At 41.6% G+C, this 17,164-nt stretch overlaps 1 protein-coding gene and 1 long non-coding RNA gene across 2 annotated transcripts; one reads left to right on the top strand and one right to left on the bottom strand.

Moving 5' to 3' along the window:
- Window positions 1–5,168: 5,168 nt before the first annotated feature.
- On the bottom strand, window positions 5,169–10,233 carry LOC128438186 (zinc finger protein 502). Its single transcript, XM_053420641.1, has 2 exons — window positions 9,931–10,233; window positions 5,169–6,629 (listed from the first exon to the last, which is right to left on the bottom strand). The coding sequence occupies exons 1-2, from the start codon at window positions 10,214–10,216 to the stop codon at window positions 5,563–5,565; spliced, it is 1,353 nt and encodes a 450-aa protein (XP_053276616.1). The 5' UTR covers window positions 10,217–10,233; the 3' UTR covers window positions 5,169–5,562.
- Window positions 10,234–11,347: 1,114 nt separating this feature from the next.
- On the top strand, window positions 11,348–12,452 carry LOC128438188 (uncharacterized). The gene is made up of 4 exons (XR_008338304.1): window positions 11,348–11,470; window positions 11,553–11,711; window positions 11,811–12,244; window positions 12,324–12,452. It is a non-coding gene; the product is annotated as an uncharacterized LOC128438188 (long non-coding RNA).
- The last annotated feature ends 4,712 nt before the right edge of the window (window positions 12,453–17,164 follow it).

The following is a 17,164-nucleotide window of genomic DNA, read 5'->3' on the forward strand; positions in this document are numbered from 1 at the left end:
GCAATAATTGTCGATACTTACTTTTTTCTACATTTTTACATTTAGATCCTATTGGTCCACACAATAGAAATCAAACATTGCTCTAATTTTTGCCATCCCACAGGTGCAAGGCAAAGTTGATAAAAGGAAGGTAACTGGCTTCTGTGTGTGTGAAACATGGCTGACATACTAACCAGCTCTCTGTCCATGCAAGAGCATGAACTCACCTCGACTCACTGTGATATGCTATTTAGCAGAGGTGGGACCAAGTCATTTTTTTGCAAGTCCCAAGTAAGTCTCAAGTCTTTGCCCTCAAGTCCCGAGTCAAGTCCCAAGTCAAGACAGGCAAGTCCCGAGTCAAGTCCAAAGTCAAGACTGACAAGTCTCAAGTCAAGTCCAAGTCCTGCAGTTTGAGTTTCGAGTCTTTTCGAGTCCTTTTGATCACTGAGTAATAATATATTTACACAGATCATGTATGCTTTTAAAATCTGTATTTATTTATTTATTAAAACAAGTGCAATTGAAATTACAGAAAAAAAATTGTGCCAACATTGCACTTCCCTATTGCACTATTAACCAGTCATTTTTAACATTTAACTCATATTTTGCAAGAATATTCCTCATTTTAAACCACTCCTACAGAATGAACACATTTGAAAAAACAAGTGCAACTGTAATTATTTGTGCTAACATTGTATTTAGCATTTTAACTAGTTCCACAGCTGTTTCTGTCCTGTCCTGTGTTTATCTCATCTCATTTATCTCACCTCATATTGTCTGTGTTTGTGTGTACATGTGAGAAACATAACAAATACTTGAACATAACAATGAACGGGGTTGTGCTTTTTATATGTCAGGGCTCTATGCTGCATTGCATTTGCAAAAGACCAAATTGGCCAAAAGTCTGTCAGTCATTTGTGCACGATGGGGACGTAGTATGATTCCAAGAATAAACAAATTAAACAAGAATAGTCAATCTTCTTTAACTTTTTTTGAGCAATTTAATATATCTCTTGTTCTGACTTTTTTGTGATATACATGGATAAAAGGTACCTAATATTTCTATACTGAAATAATATCGGCATTATAATTGTAAGCTAATTTATTTAATGACGTTATTGTTGAGGGTTGATTTGTATTTCCGGTTTTAAGGGGGTTGTTGGTAGTGACTCTTATTTTGAAAGGGGGTTCAAAGGAAGTGTGTGCTGTGATGAGTGAAGTTGTAAAATGAACGGAGGATAAACGGGTGTGCTGTCCGAGCGCATGACCTGCTCTCGTGTCCTTTGTCGGCTGAAGCCGGACTTATGATACAACCAAACGCTCTGCTACATAATTATTATAACTATGATGATTTTTCAGTTGCTTTTTTTTGGTGACCACACACACACAGACGCACACAAACACGATGAATGATACAGAGCGCTCCTTAATAACATACTTTTTAATCGTTGTGTTTTGGGTAAAGGATCAAGTCTTATCAAGTCAAACGGCTCAAGTCCAAGTGAAGTCACGAGTCATTGAGGTTGAAGTCCAAGTCGAGTTGCAAGTCTCTTTACATTTTGTCAAGTCGAGTCTAAAGTCATCAAATTCATGACTCGAGTCTGACTCGAGTCCAAGTCATGTGACTCGAGTCCACACCTCTGCTATTTAGACCGTAGATTTAACAGTAACTAAACATAAACCCATCTCATGCTACAAATCCTCACCTGTGAGTTCAGGACCTTTCAAATGTAGGTTTGTGTGTTTCACAGAAAGATATCAGTGGCTCGGGGGGAGGGCCAGAGAAAGTCAGAGATGCCTGAAGGAGGGAAGGTTCTTAGTGGAAAGGTAAATGTTTGACTGTTCCCATGTGAGCATTAACATAACTAATATATTGCACTGTAGGTACTAGCTGCTCTGATGTTTCATATCTTCCTGTGTCTCCCTGCCACCAGGATGCCCAAACTTTAGTTTGCTCCCCCTCCCTCCATGCGGTGGACCCTGCAGCCTCCCACAGCCCCTCAGACGTGGCTTCATTCAAGCTCCTACGTTACCTCCAGAGCAGAGTGAAGCAGCTCCGTCTAGAAAACCAGGCCTACACCTGGAACTCCTCTCCTCCTGACTCAGGATCCTATCTTAGGGCAGTGAGTACATTCTTCTACTGGCAGAGTGCCATTGGTTCTTGACTTGTCCTTTCAGGGTAACCACTTGCTCCATGTGAAGAGGTGCTAAACAAGTGAACTGCAAACATTAATACATGTACCGTAAGGCCATATGAGCTATTTCTGTTCAGATCCGTAATCCTCGAAGGTGTATTTCAGTTAATTAATAATACTTTATTTGTAGAGCACTTTTCATTACTCAAGTTACAAGTGTTGTCACACAGAGCAGCAAATAAAAACCACTGTCACAAGATGAGAAGTAAAACTAGAAGAGTGCATACCTTTGCCAAGGTCCACTAAAGTCATCAAGCTGCAACAAATGCACACGCTCATAGATATCACCACCCTAAATATGCCTGATTTCTTTCATCAATATCCATGAATTATTCCCTGGGGAAATTTGCTGTTCCTCTAACAAAGCGTTTGGAATGCTCTACATTCTAGAGTCTAGAATATAAAATTGTTCAAGACCAGGGATATACCACTTCAGCATTCCATTATCATTTCTGTGTTTGTCATAATAATATCAGTTAATATTGGTCTCTCCTTCACAGATCGCTCTTGGACATGACAGTGCTGGAGCTCTGAGCAAGGCAGCGATCAGGACCATTCCAAGTTAATTAAGGAAATGCTTTACAGAAAGTGTCAATGAATGCCATTTATGAAACATGATTAAAGTCTGATCCTTGAGAATTTCAAGTCGTTGTTGCGGGCCACAGAGGTGAATCATTTACTGTCACACGTGCTTAAGATTGCATATTAACAAGCAGGTCACGGTGACAAATGACACAACTGAAGAGTCGGGACATTCACCTCCTTCTGAATTAAGAAAGACACATTTCTCGAGGAACCCCTTGTGTAATCATAAACCTCTGGTGAAGTTTAACTGTACAATAAAGTTCAGTAGGTTTCTGGTATGAACATTTTCTATAGCGTCTAATATGCCTAATTTACATAAAAATATGAAATATTTATACAAAACTGTGGTGGGACTATAAACTTTAAAATATAGTTTCTCCTTAATGACCTTAGCTTCGAAATGTACAGTATTCATTTTTCAATTAGTTGAAAATTACTGTTCCTAATACGCTGTATATAACGATCAAAAAATAAATTTTCACTAAATTCAAGCTTAATTCCTTCCAATAAAAAGCGACACAAAATCTTTACAATACAATTTAAGTCATTTAAGTTATTACTTATAAACAAATATAAAGTGATAATACTTAATGCCTGGCTGCAATTCTGGTACGATATTGGAAAGTACAATTGAATCTAAAAAAGGTCCATTTCCAAGACCTCTTTACAAAACTCTGAAGGCTCACAGATAGCGTACTCGCTAAACACTGTAGGAAGATCATCTTTCTACCACAAGTACAACTGCAAGCCATGCAGCGAGCTAACAACAACACAATTTATTGTCCCATAATAAAGCCCACGAGCAGAATGTAAAAACTGTACAAATTCAGGCGCTGCACACTGATGTGTCACTCAGAACAAACTCATACTCATAATACACCAGTGAACAATGGCCACGCTTTGGCAACCTCCTATACAAATTATCTCATTTGTAAGGGCAAAGGGCAATTCTCCCAGTAATAAGAAACTGGTCATGTAAGGCTGTCATTGGGACTTGACCGAACTTACATCGGAGATATACATTAAAAATCCATTAGGTAAGTGCTATTCTTACATGTTAAAAATGATTGGATGGGATTCTAATCAGAAAACTGAAAATATGTCATGATACTGAAAATGAAAATACTGTATGTGTTGCACAAACTGTCCAAAACAGCACAATATTCATGTAAAGCCCAACATACTTTGCCAAAGTGACCAACTCAAAGTGGTTCTGGGTCCTTTATGCATTTTGTGTTACTACAAGTCCCCTCTTTTACTTTGGTGTGGCTTTTAAAGTCTTTAAACAGAATTACATTTCCATGTCCTCCTCTACAGAGCTGTGGGCCGCGGGAAAGTTGTACATAAGAGAGTGTGAGTCTGCAGGGGCACTGGGGGGGCTCAGAGGACTGTGAGGCACAGGAGACGGAGTTGGGGGTTGCTGGGATACTGTCTTTTGTTTAAAAGCACTGCTTATATATAACATAACATTTTTATTAAACAACCAAATAAGAAAATAGTGCTACTATGTAGCATTAACGTGCCCGAGCACAGGCATTTTGAAGCCTGTTGCGGTCGGTGGAGAGAGCGATCAATGACCATGCATTTTGCGCACTGCGGCAAGGACCAACGCTTCACTTCCTGTGTAATGCTGCGTTCCAGACGACTCGTATGTCAGATATTCGGGTTAGGGTTAGGGTTGGGAAATTGTCCAGTTCCGACATCATGTCAAACGTAAACAAACATGTCTGACTGAGGTAAGCTGATTAATTTGTCTCGTGATGAGACAATTCAACTGTAGCCAATGCAGCCTCCTTTCGTACTGTTATGGAACATTTAATACATGACTCAGCAAACAGTTATCTTCTGGTGTTTTAATAATTTCAACCCATCTGCGGATAGGGGCTCAAAGCTTGTACCACGGTAACTGATACAAGTCACTTAATTTATCCAAGTAGAAGCTCCTTCTCAGTAAGTTATGATAAGAAAGTTATCCAACCGGCTCTCTGCGTTGTTGTGACCAGGCTTAGACATTTGGTCAGACATTCTGTCTGCATCAATCTGCATGAGGACTTGTTTGAAGTTACAACACAATGACATGAACTCTGCTGAGACTCAAGAAGAAACCTGTTTCTCTCAGACCCCTGTCTTCTGGTCAGTTAACACCTCTGTTGTATCTGCTGGATTGGACCGTGCTGTGAAAACCTTTTGTCTCAGCAGGCACAGGAGTCTCGAAGCAATACACATCTGAGCAGGGGATGTCACAGTGAACATCTCAGTGTTACAAGTCTAAACTGCAGAAACACATCTTGTAATAATATTCTCTCTCTCTATATATATATATACACACTTGTCATTCTTTCATTAAACATATCTAAATACAAAATGTCCCATTACAGTACAGAAACAAAGAGAAGGGTGACGACGCCATTATCTTTTTACTCAACTTTAATTCTTGGAAACACATTCAATACATAAAGGAGAACACACACTGTCATTGAATCTAACGGACCAAGAAACCATTGTTTTAAAACAAACATATTTAATCATATCAACTAGTAAAGAACACATATTCATACTGTGCAAGGAAGACAATTTAACCTTAAAATGACATGAAGGACATTATGAAAAATACATAAATGATGTTGAAATAAGTAGAATCAAAATATATAAACACAAATCTTTCATATTATTCAATGAGTAATGTTTTCTAGGGACATACAAAAAGTGAATAGTCTATTTAAAGCAGTGAACTATGAATATGTATAATATGAATATCTGCTCATAAATCCAATTTTTTGTTGTTGCAAAGGTTGCAACTGAATCACTTGTCTCCTTTATGAATCCTCACGTCTCGTACCATAGGACTGAATCTGAAATCTTTCACCACACTCCAATTAAACGGTTTCTCTCCTGTATGACTCCTCATATGTCTATTTAGACTTCCCCTTGCGGTAAATCTTTTACCACACTCAAAGCAACTAAACGGTTTCTCTTCTGTATGAATCCTCATGTGTGTATTTAGACTTCCCCTTTCGGTAAATCTTTTACCACACTCAGAGCAACTAAACGGTTTCTCTCCTGTATGAATCCTCATGTGTGAATTTAGACTTCCCCTTTGGTTAAATCTTTCACCACACTCAGAGCAACTAAACGGTTTCTCTCCTGTATGAATCCTAATATGTGTATTTAGATTGCTTCTTTGGTTAAATCTTTGACCACACTCAGAGCAACTAAACGGTTTCTCTCCTGTATGAATCCTCATATGTGAATTTAGACTGCCCCTTTGGTTAAATCTTTTACCACACTCAGAGCAACTAAACGGTTTCTCTCCTGTATGACGCCTCATATGTATATTTAGATGGTCACTCCGACTAAATCTTTCACCACACTCAGAGCAACTTAACGATTTTTTTTCTGTCTTACATCCCATACCACTTAGAGGCTGCTTGGTATTTCTTGTATTTAAACCAGTCTGAGGTTCCCTGGTCTCCATCCAATCATCCTCACTGTGTTCAGTGTCAGAAGAGTTTTCAGTCTTGTCCTCAGTACCTTGTTGTAAACGTCTATCAGGACCCGAGTTCCTGACTGGTTCTGGTCCTCCACAGTCCGCTCTGTTCTCTTTAGTCTCACCCGGATGAAGCGTTGACGATTTAAGTTTCTCCTCATCTTCTTCACTCTTCACAGCGACAGGAGTCAATGTGAACTTGATATCAGCCTCCTCCAGTCCTTGAAGCTGCTGTCCATCCTGATTGGTCCACGGTTCCTCCTGTTCCTCTTTAATGTGGGGGGGCTCTGGGTCCTCCTGGTCCACAAGGGGGCTCCACTGCTGCTGCTCAGGGGGAACCTCTTCTTTATTCACCATCAGTTGCTGGACGTCTGCAGGACACACTGAAACACAAATACATACGTTTATCATTTCAGAGTTTCCTGATGTGTTTTGAAAAACTTGTGTCGTGTCTTGTAATATTGACTTTTATGATTTTTGAACGATCACATTCAGGAAGTAACGATGTTGAGGTCGTTTACAGTTTGTGTTACGACGCAGCTCCTAAAGGAAGCAGCAAAAAACAAAGTGTTTCTGGTAAAAAGGTTTCATTTTGAGGTCAAATTAACCAAATAGGTCACTAACAGAGGAGAACAGGGCGAGGGGAAGTAATTAGTTGGTTAAGCTGCTTTCAGACCTGTGGGTAAAACTCAGAGCAATGTGTCCAGACTTTCTGTTTCAGACATGAGCAACACAGCAGCAGGTTTTCTTTACAGGCTCGTTCCCAACAGCATCAAATCCTCCTCATTATTCAGGTGAGAGGTGGAGCCATAGATAGATATAAAGGCTAGATGTCTGGTCCGTGTTGCCGGTCAACGGAGTCGATCGTCCGCACATGGTGGCCATCTTGCCACAGTCAGCTCACGCACCCATAACATTATTATATTTTTTTGAAAATAAGTTATTTATAAGTAGGCATACATCTTACTCTTATAAAAAACCAAACAGTTTAAAAATCGGTTGAAAATTGAGCAAACGTGTGAAACATGGCTGACATACTAACCAGGTTATTTAAAGGGGACATATTATGAAAATTCCACTTTTGTACTGCTTCTACACGTTAATGTGGGTATCTGGCATGTCTACCGTCCCAAAAACTCCTGCGATTTGTTGTGGTTCCTCTATTTCAGAAACGATATGATAGAGTGCGTCCAAAGGGATTACGACCGAAATAGACGTCATAGTCGCATAGTACACTCCCCCATAGATGTATGCACTCCCCCACCACCACTCAAGCCCCCCATGTATGGACCCACCCACTTTATAGACAGTCATCGGTGTCCGGCCGCCATTTCATTCTTGCAAGCCTTGGAAATACTTGGATAAGCTAACTAGCAGCATGAATCGAATTTGACAACCGAGATGCTCAGTGGTCAGCTGCACAAATCAGCACAAATGTCTTCATGTGACTCCAGCTTCAGAAGACACAAGATTGAGATGGATTGAGTTCATATATGATGGCAAGAGTTGTCAAATATCTGTATCGGACTGTTTTATCAACCTGGGCCAATATAACGCCGGATTCTCGTGCCATCTTTCCGTCGCAATACTGAAGACGAGGGAAGACAGCGCCTGTTGCAGCCTGTAGCAGCCACAGAGCCTGTTACGGTGATTTAGCACTTGTTACATTCATCTACTATAGGTAGTTGCGCTCGCGCAAGATACCGGAGGATGTTGTTGTCATAATGTGCAGGACTAGAACGATTATTCGTTACCAGCCCTAGTTGAGGAAAATGTGTCCTTGTATCTTTGTATGCATCCTTGTATGCATGACAGTAGTACAAACATGAATAACATTGCTGCTTTTGGTGTCTAGGCAAGCACATCTGTTCACGGTGCTAGGCTACATCACGTAGCATGCCAGACGGACCCACCAAAGATGAGCACACATGGCACGCAGCTTTCTATGAAAACACTGCGACCTCACTACAAAAAGTACAGGCTTGTTTACCCTCAGCTACTTCGTCATGTCATTGATTGTGTCTCCGTGTTAAAGTTGTAACAGCATCTCATTTGTTGTGACTTCATGGATACTGAATGTCTGTTTTATCATAGGCACACAGAAAACTGTGCCTTGCACTGATGTCGGTGTTGGGACCTCAGCGGTAAGAGACCTCGCTTGGTGGAGAGAGAGAGGACCACCAAAGTTGTTCAAGTATGGACTTCGGAGAGCCACAGGATGCTACCTATGATCCTGATGACTCGGTCACAGTCTTGACTGAGTCAGCGGATGTGACGTGAGTGACTCAATATTTAATCTAAACATTTCAATAATCAGAGGGATTACCATCATACACTTATTTTAGCTGTTGCAGCCTTTTGGTGAAATCTTTGTCTTTCTATTAGAATGGAATCTTCCAACCCTGTTCGTAAGACACCAACACATTTTGTCTATGAAAACTGCCTCCTGGAGCTGTTTGAGGTGTGTCCTGTGTGTCGGCGGGGGACAGATGTGCAAATAAGATGGGTTGGGACATTCCTCTCTGTTGAACAAAAGAGCCCACACAGTGAGTTCAACAGAAAATGGAATAGTCAGCCTCCTCATGGTAGCACTCCTGTTGGGAACATCCAACTTTCAGCTGCAGTGTATGCCACTGGTGCATCTTTCTTCAAACTGGAGAAGGTACTTGTTAATTGACTTTACCTTAATTCACAACTTAATTCACTTGTAGTAAGTAATTGAACATACAATATTATCATCTGAATTTGTGGAGGGAAATTATATATATTGGTTCGTTAGTATATAATTTGGTTTGTTTATTTATTGTTCATCTGTATTATGTACCCTCAATCAGGGCATTGCTGCAAAAGAGCTGTGTGCTCAGTCAATTCTCCCTGAATAAAAAATGATGATAATGTGTCTGTGCGTCAGACACAGTCCTGTCCAAGAAACTGGTCAAGATTTCCCAGGACAAAGAATGTGTGAAACTGAAGAAGTGGCTTCGCAGCATAAAAAAACACATCTACTGGACAGCCGCTATGTTTACATCAGGGCCAGAGAGAGTGGCAAAGTGGACCTCCATCCTTAACCATGTCCAAGACATCCACTCATAATATATCATGCATAAAAAAAAACTTACTGCTCGATTCCTCTTAGACGTAAAGGCCCACAATCTGCCCTATACATAGAACACATTCAAACACACAGGCTAATTAATGGAGGTAAAAACGTTCCGTCCTACACCTCCATGAGGGGGAGGGTGAAAGGGGGGCGGTGCGCTCAAAACAGGTCAATCTGAGGAGGGCTGTTTTAGACAGGGTTAAAAGGATGCTGTTTTAAATTATCCTTGTGGTATTTTGACCGACATTTTTTACATAGATTTCATTAAGACCCCAAGGAAACATATCAACTGTGATAAAATGGGCATAATATGTCCCCTTTAAAAAGTACGTACCACTACCAACACCATGTTATGGGTGAGCGAGCTGACGGTGGGAAGATGGCTGCCAAGTGCAGACGTTGTTCGACTCCGTTGGCCTAGACTTCTAGCCTTCATATATATATATATCTACGGGTGGCGCCATATACATCTATCGGTGGTGCAGCCGGGTGCAGCAGACAGAGACAGGGAGTGGCGTATTAACTCCGCTGCTCGAGCTGATGCTAGCTGACGTTAGCCTGTAGCGGTTCCTCAAGGGACTGACCTGCTCTGTACAGCCGGACTACGGGCTGCATCACGGCATCGAGCAGCCTCCTCTGGCTGCAGATCTCCCGCTCGGACAGCTCCACTCGGTGCTCGTACTCTGCCAAGGTTTCCTCAAGCCCCGCGAGGATCTCCTCCCCCGCCGCCGTGAGCCGCTCGGTTAGCATCGCTCTCATCGTCGGGACTTCAGCCTTTCCTCCTCCTTTCTCCACCTGCAGCAGGAAGTCTTCAGCGGCAGCGCTGATCCGCCCATGTACCGACAACCGCAGCAGCTGCACGGCGGACATGTTCCTCCTCTCTGCGCACATCAAGGCTCTGAGGGAAGTAGGGAACAAAGAGCATATATATATATATATATATATATATATATATCTATATATCTATGACAAAGAGAGCCAGCGGCAGGAAACCAGAGACTCAGCGCTCCGAGCCACCAGCGACCCCTGTTGGACTGGAGCACGAAGAGGAAACGAACATACTAATACTGCACAGTAGAAATACTCTGGTACAGGTACTTGTTAAACAAGTACTAAAGTTTAAGACATTTTTAGATAATAATGTTACCTAAAAAAAAAATTGAAAAAAAAGCAATGGTTTTCTTTGCAGTAGCGATGATAATAAACTAATTTATGTATTTAATGAGTTTGAAGGAGCGAACTTACGAAATTCATCCTCAGAATCATGCATCGTAAGAAAAAAATGTTGTTTGTGTATCAAAGGAAATCTGGATTCTGTGTTTTAAAATATCTTTGTGTTTCCACAGAAGTTAGAGCAGACTCGTGAAGAACTCCAGAAGGCCACAGAGGCAGAGAGATCACTGAGGAACAGATGTGTTTTTTTGAAAGAGAAACAGATCCAGAAAAAGGAGGAAATTGAGGTGACACCTTCTATCATCACACTAATTATAAATTTTCATGCGAAGGCACATAGTAAATTGTAGGCCTCTGCTATCCTGTACTTCTTATTCTCCTCTATTACTCCCCTTATTATAGATATTTCAGTATTTCAGGGCCATTCATTTTGACATGAAAAAGTAGGTAAACACTGATGTAACCTGAACGGAACAGATCCTTTATGCCATTAATGATCGTTGTCTCTCTTATTCTTAGGCACTTGAGGTTCAAGTAAGCGAGCTGCAGGTTGAACTGGGAGAAGGTAAGATCCGGGTGGGTGCTCTGGAGAAGAGGTTGGCCCAGAAGCTGCTGGATTTCCATGAACAACATGGTGTCTTGCAAGCAGAAACAGACGGCCTGAAGGAGGAGCTACATCCCCTGAAAAGCCAGCAATACAAAGCAGTGAAGGAAGCCCAGGAACAAGCCAACAGATTGGTGGTGTAAAACAGACATTTTCTGTGTTGTTTTCATTTTTGTTATACTCTAAATACAGAGTGAGTAAAAACACTACGTGATTACTTTCAAAGTCCTCCTCTGCTCTGGCAGATAAAAGAAGAATAGGCAAAGCAGCTAAGGATCTCTCTGGAGCATCAGAGGAAGGAGGCAAAGAACCACGAAGAGGAGTTGCATAAAGACGCCTCAGAAAAGGTATTCTGATAATCCATGTGCTTAAAATAAGCAAATATTTTTCAGTACGATTACATTAAATGGACGGCATGCTCTTATTTAGGTGAACGAAGCAATAGAGGAGGAGAGGAGGAAGTGTGAGACAGAAAAAGTGGAGGCTATGCAGGAGCACTGTGGGACACTGGAGGAGCAGAACAAATATGTGCAGCGAGAGAAGAGTAGAGCACAAGCTTTACAACATAAAGTGTTGGAACTAAAAACAGTAAGGGGATTCGCAAACATGAAATGCAACATTACCATCTTAAATAAATCTGAATACCTTTTCAATCTGTTTTTGCATGATTTGCTTTCTCTCTGCAAGAGGATGCAGGAGTTGGAGAGTGAACGTTGTGCACAGGAGAGAGAGCATCAGTCTTTTCTGGCTGTTATTTGTGGATCACTGAAAGAGGAGCTCCAGGCTGAGCTGCAGAGGTTGAAGAAACATATGACACAGAAAGGAAGGAAACCACAAAATTTAATCAATTGTAGGCAAATAAAAGGAGACACTGTCATAAAAAGGGTTATCATTGAGTGGTCTGTGGTCACAGGAGAACCAGAGGACGGCGCTGCAGCTTGACAAGGCTGTTCAGCTGGCAAAGAAAGAGGCTGACAGGCTCCGGGTGACGCTGGAAGAAAGGGAGCGAGGTTACAACAGAATCACTGTTGAGCTGGACCAGCAGCACAGACACTGGGCCCAGGAGAATTGGGGTTGAGCGAGATAGAGCCTTAGACTCTGTGAAGGAGCGCCTCATTCAGGTAACTCTATTTTATGTTTTGTCAAAAACACAACAGTTGAACTATCACTGCAATGTTGTGCCTCGTGACATTTGCGCAGGAGCCCATTGAGGAGTTGAGCAGCCTGAACAGGACTCAGCTGACTGGTGGAGGAGCTGAAGAAGGAGGAGCAGATGGATCTCTGTGCAAGCAGTTGAAGGCCAAAGACATGGAGCTCAGGCAGGTGCAGAGGAGCATAGCTCAGTGGAAGCAACAGACTGCAGCTCGTCTGGCATGCAAATTTGAAGAAGAGCTGACGCTGAACTGGAAAGGTAACAAGATAAAAATAAAAACAACCTTCTATTATGTCAAATAACAGCCACATCATGTTGGACATTTTAAAGTTTGAAGCAATAATTGTCAATACTTTGTTTTCTCCACATTTTTACATTTAGATCCTATTGGTCCAAACAATAGAAATCAAACGTGTGAAACATGGCTGACATACTAACCAGCTCTCTGTCCATGCAAGAGCATGATCTCACCGCGACTCACTGTGATACGCTATTTAGACTGTAGATTTAACAGTTAACCCATCTCAACCCATCTCATGCTACAAATCCTCACCTGTGAGTTCAGGACCTTTCAAATGTAGGTTTGTGTGTTTCACAGAAAGATATCAGTGGCTCAAGGAGAGGGCCAGAGAAAGTCAGAGAGGCCTGAAGGAGGGAAGGTTCTTAGTGGAAAGGTAAATGTTTGACTGTTCCCATGTGAGCATTAACATAACTAATATCTTGCACTGTAGGTACTAGCTGCTCTGATGTAACATATCTTCCGATGTCTCCCTACCACCAGGATGCCCAAACTCTAGTTTGCTCCCCCTCCCTCCATGTGGTGGACCCTGCAGCCTCCCACAGCCCCTCAGACGTGGCTTCATTCAAGCTCCTACGTTACCTCCAGAGCAGAGTGAAGCAGCTCCGTCTAGAAAACCAGGCCTACACCTGGAACTCCTCTCCTCCTGACTCAGGATCCTATCTTAGGGCAGTGAGTGCATTCGTCTACTGGCAGAGTGCCATTGGTTCTTGACTTGTCCTTTCAGGGTAACCACTTGCTCCGTGTGAAGAGGTGCTAAACAAGTGAACAGCAAACAATAGTTCATGTACCGTAAGGCCATATGAGCTATTTCTGTTCAGATCCGTAATCCTCGAAGATGTGTTCCAGTTGCAATTAATAATAATCTTTATTTGTAGAGCACTTTTCATAACTCAAGTTACAAGTATGGTCACACAGAGCAGCAAATAAAAACCACTGTCACAAGATGAGATGTAAAACTAGAAGAGTGCATACCTTTGCCAAGGTCCACTAACGTCAATCAAGCTGCAACAAATGCACACACTCATAGATATAACCCCCCTAAATATGCCTGATTTCTTTCATCAATATCCATGATTTATTCCCTGGGGAAATGTGCTGTTCCTCTTACAAAGTATTTGGAACGCTCTAGATTCTAGAGTCTAGAATATAAAACTGTTCAAGACCAGGGATATACCACATCAGCATTTCATTATCATTTCTCTGTTCCACACCACAGAGGTGAATCATTTACTGTCACACGTGCTTAAGATTGCATATTAACAACAGGTCACGGTGACAAATGACACAACTGAAGAGTCAGGACATTCAACTCCTTCTGTATTAAGAAAGTCACATTTTGTGGTTGACGATTACAGTGAACTGTGAATGAGTGATGAACTGACATTTTACTAGAGACCTGAAGATCATGTGAGTTATGTCAAATAACCTCATAAAGCTGAGAGATCTTTCTCAAGGAATGCCTTGTGTAATCATAAACCTTATGTGAAGTTTAACTGTACAATAAAGTTCAGTAGGTTTCTGGTACGAAACCTACTGAGCGTCTTAATGGCTGGCTGCAATTCTGGTAACGCATATTGGAAAATACAATAGAATCATAAAAAGGTGCATTTCCACGACTTCTTCACAAAACTCTGAAGGCTCACAGATAGCGTACTCGCTAAACACTGTAGGAAGATCATCTTTCTACCACAAGTACAACTGCAAGCCATGCAGCGAGCTCACAACAACACATTTTAGTGTCCCGTTAATAAAGCCCACGAGCTGAATGTAAAAACTGTACAAATCCAGGTGCTGCACACTGATGTGTCACTCAGAACAAAGGGCAATTCTCTCAGTAACAAGAAACTGATCATGTAGGGCTGTCATTGGGACTTGACCGAACTTACACTACCATCCAAAAGTTTTGGGTCACTTAGAAATGTCCTTATTTTTCAAAGAAAAGCACGTTTTTTTCAAAGAAGATAATATTAAATTAATCAGAAATACACTCTATTCATTGTTAACGTGGTAAATGACTATTCTAGGTGGAAACATCTGGTTTTTAATGAAATATCTACATGGGTGGATAGAAGCCCATTTCCAGCAACTATCACTCCCGTGTTCTAATGGTGCATTGTGTTTGCTAATCGCCTTAGAAGACTAATGGATGATTAGAAAACCTTTGAAAACCCTTGTTCAATTATGTTAGCACAGCTGTAAACTGTTTAGCTGTTTAGAGAAGCTATAAAACTGGCCTTCCTTTGAGCTAGGTGAGTATCTGGAGCATCACATTTGTGGGTTCGATTATTCTCTCAAAATGGTCAGAAAAAGAGAACTTTCATGTGAAACTCGCCAGTCTATTCTTGTTCTTAGAAATGAAGGCTATTCCATGCGAGAAATTGCGAAGAAACTGATAATTTTTTACAACGGTATGTACTACTCCCTTCAGATAACAGCACAAACGGGCTCTAACCAGAGTAGAAAGAGAAGTGGGAGGCCTCGGTGCACAATTCAGCAAGAAGACAAGTATATTAGAGTCTCTAGTTTGAGAAATAGACGCCTCACAGTTCCTCAACTGGCAGCTTCTTTAATGGCACCCGCAAAACACCAGTGTCAACATCTACAGTGAAGAGGCGACTCCGTGATGCTGGCCTTCTAGGCAGAGTGGCAAAGAAAAAGCCATATCTGAGACTGGCCAATAAAAAGAAATGATTGATATGGGCAGAAGAACACACATTGGAGGAAGATTGGAAAAAAGTGTTTTGGACAGACAAATCAAAGTTTGAGGTGTTTGGATCACACAGAAGAACATTTGTGAGATGCAGAACAGGTGAAACGATACTGGAAGAGTGCCTGACGCCATCTGTCAAGCATGGTGGAGGTAATGTGATGGTCTGGGGCTGCTTTGGTGCTGGTAAAGTGGGAGATTTGTACAAGGCAAAAGGGATTTTAAATAAGGAAGGCTATCACTCCATTTTGCAACGCCATGCCATACCCTGTGGACAGCGCTTGATTGGAGCCAATTTCCTCCTACAATAGGACAATGACCCAAAGCATACCTCCAAATTATGCAAGAACTATTTAGGGAAGAAGCAGGCAGCTGGTAAGCTGTCTGTAATAGAGTGGCCAGCGCAGTCACCAGATCTCAACCCCATTGAGCTGTTGTGGGAGCAGCTTGACCGTATGGTACGCAAGAGGTGCCCATCAAGCTAATCCAACTTGTGGGTGGTGCTTTAGGAAGCGTGGGTTGAAATTTCTACAGATTACCTCAACAAATTAACAGCTAGAATGCCAAAGGTCTGCAATGCTGTAATTGCTGCAAATGGAACATTCTTTCACGAAAGCAAAGTTTGAAGAACAAAATTAATATTTCAAATATTTCTAACCTTGTCAATGTCTTGACTATATTTTCTATTCATTTTGCAACTCATTCGATAAATAAAAGTGTGACTTTTCATGGAAAACACGAAATTGTCTGGGTGACCCCAAACTTTTGAACGGTAGTGTACATCGGAGATAAACATTAACCAATCAATTAGGTAAGTGCTATTCTTACATGTTAAAAATGATTCACTGGGATTCTAATCAGAAAACTGAAAATATGTCATGATACTGAAAATGAAAATAATGTACGTGTTGCCCAAACTGTCTAAAACAGCACAATATTCATGTAAAGCCAAACAAACTTTTGCCAAAGTGACCAACTCAAAGTGGTTCTGGGTCCTTTATGTCTTTTGTGTTACTACAGGTCCCCTCTTTTACTTTGGCGTGGCTTTTAAAGTCATTAAACAGAATTACATTTCCATGTCCTCCTCTCCAGAGCTGTGGGCTGCAGGAAAGCTGTACATAAGAGAGTGTGAGTCTGCAGGGGCACTGGGGGGGCTCAGAGGACTGCAAGGCACAGGAGACGGAGTTCGGGGTTGCCGGGAACTGTCTGTTGTTTACGCTGTTTTTGTAATGAGCCTTTTAGCCTCCGACAAAAGGGGTCGTCCGGTGGCCGCCACAGCACCAGCTCCATGCAGGAATGGCTCCTAAAAGTATGAGGAGGTGCCGGTGAGACAAATATGTCCAAGAAAATTTTATTTTTAAGTACAAAATAAAGATAACATACACAGACTGGGCTACTTTGTGGGGGAGGGGGGATTGTCGCTGCAGGTCCTTCCACAAAACACAACAGTGAGTAAACAAACACAACAGCGCTAACAAACGATGGTACCCGCCATCAACAAGGCTGGTCGCTGATTGGATGGAGGCACTATCCGTCCAATCAAATTCCCTCCAATAGGAAAAGTTGACAAAACATGTTTTGGGATTTTCTGTTGTGTTTTCTTATTTGTTGCTGTGATTTGCACTTTGCCAAATTATATAAAAAATCATCACCTGTACAAACTACTAAGAGCTAACAATGATATGTAGAATATATTCAGAGCATGAGAGAAAAATATATATATATTAAATTGTAGTTAACATTGTTAGTGTCGCCCCACCCCCCCAGGATGGCGCTCTCTCATTCAGTCTGTCACGGGCGTGGAAGATTACTTTATTAACCAGAGTGATGATGACACACCCACACAGGAAGAAAGTGACCCTCAGTCTACATCAGGTAAA

Source organism: Pleuronectes platessa, chromosome 4 (genome assembly GCF_947347685.1).
Source record: "Pleuronectes platessa chromosome 4, fPlePla1.1, whole genome shotgun sequence".
Taxonomy (NCBI): domain Eukaryota; kingdom Metazoa; phylum Chordata; class Actinopteri; order Pleuronectiformes; family Pleuronectidae; genus Pleuronectes; species Pleuronectes platessa.

Bases quoted from the DNA above. Each gene is read 5' to 3' on its own strand.
- LOC128438186 (XM_053420641.1), bottom strand. From the start codon at position 10,216: ATGTCCGCCGTGCAGCTGCTGCGGTTGTCGGTACATGGGCGGATCAGC. The intron at 6,630-9,930 runs GTCAGTCCCTTG...TTTGTGTTTCAG, and splicing joins AGTCCGGCTGTACAGAGCAG to TGTGTCCTGCAGACGTCCAG.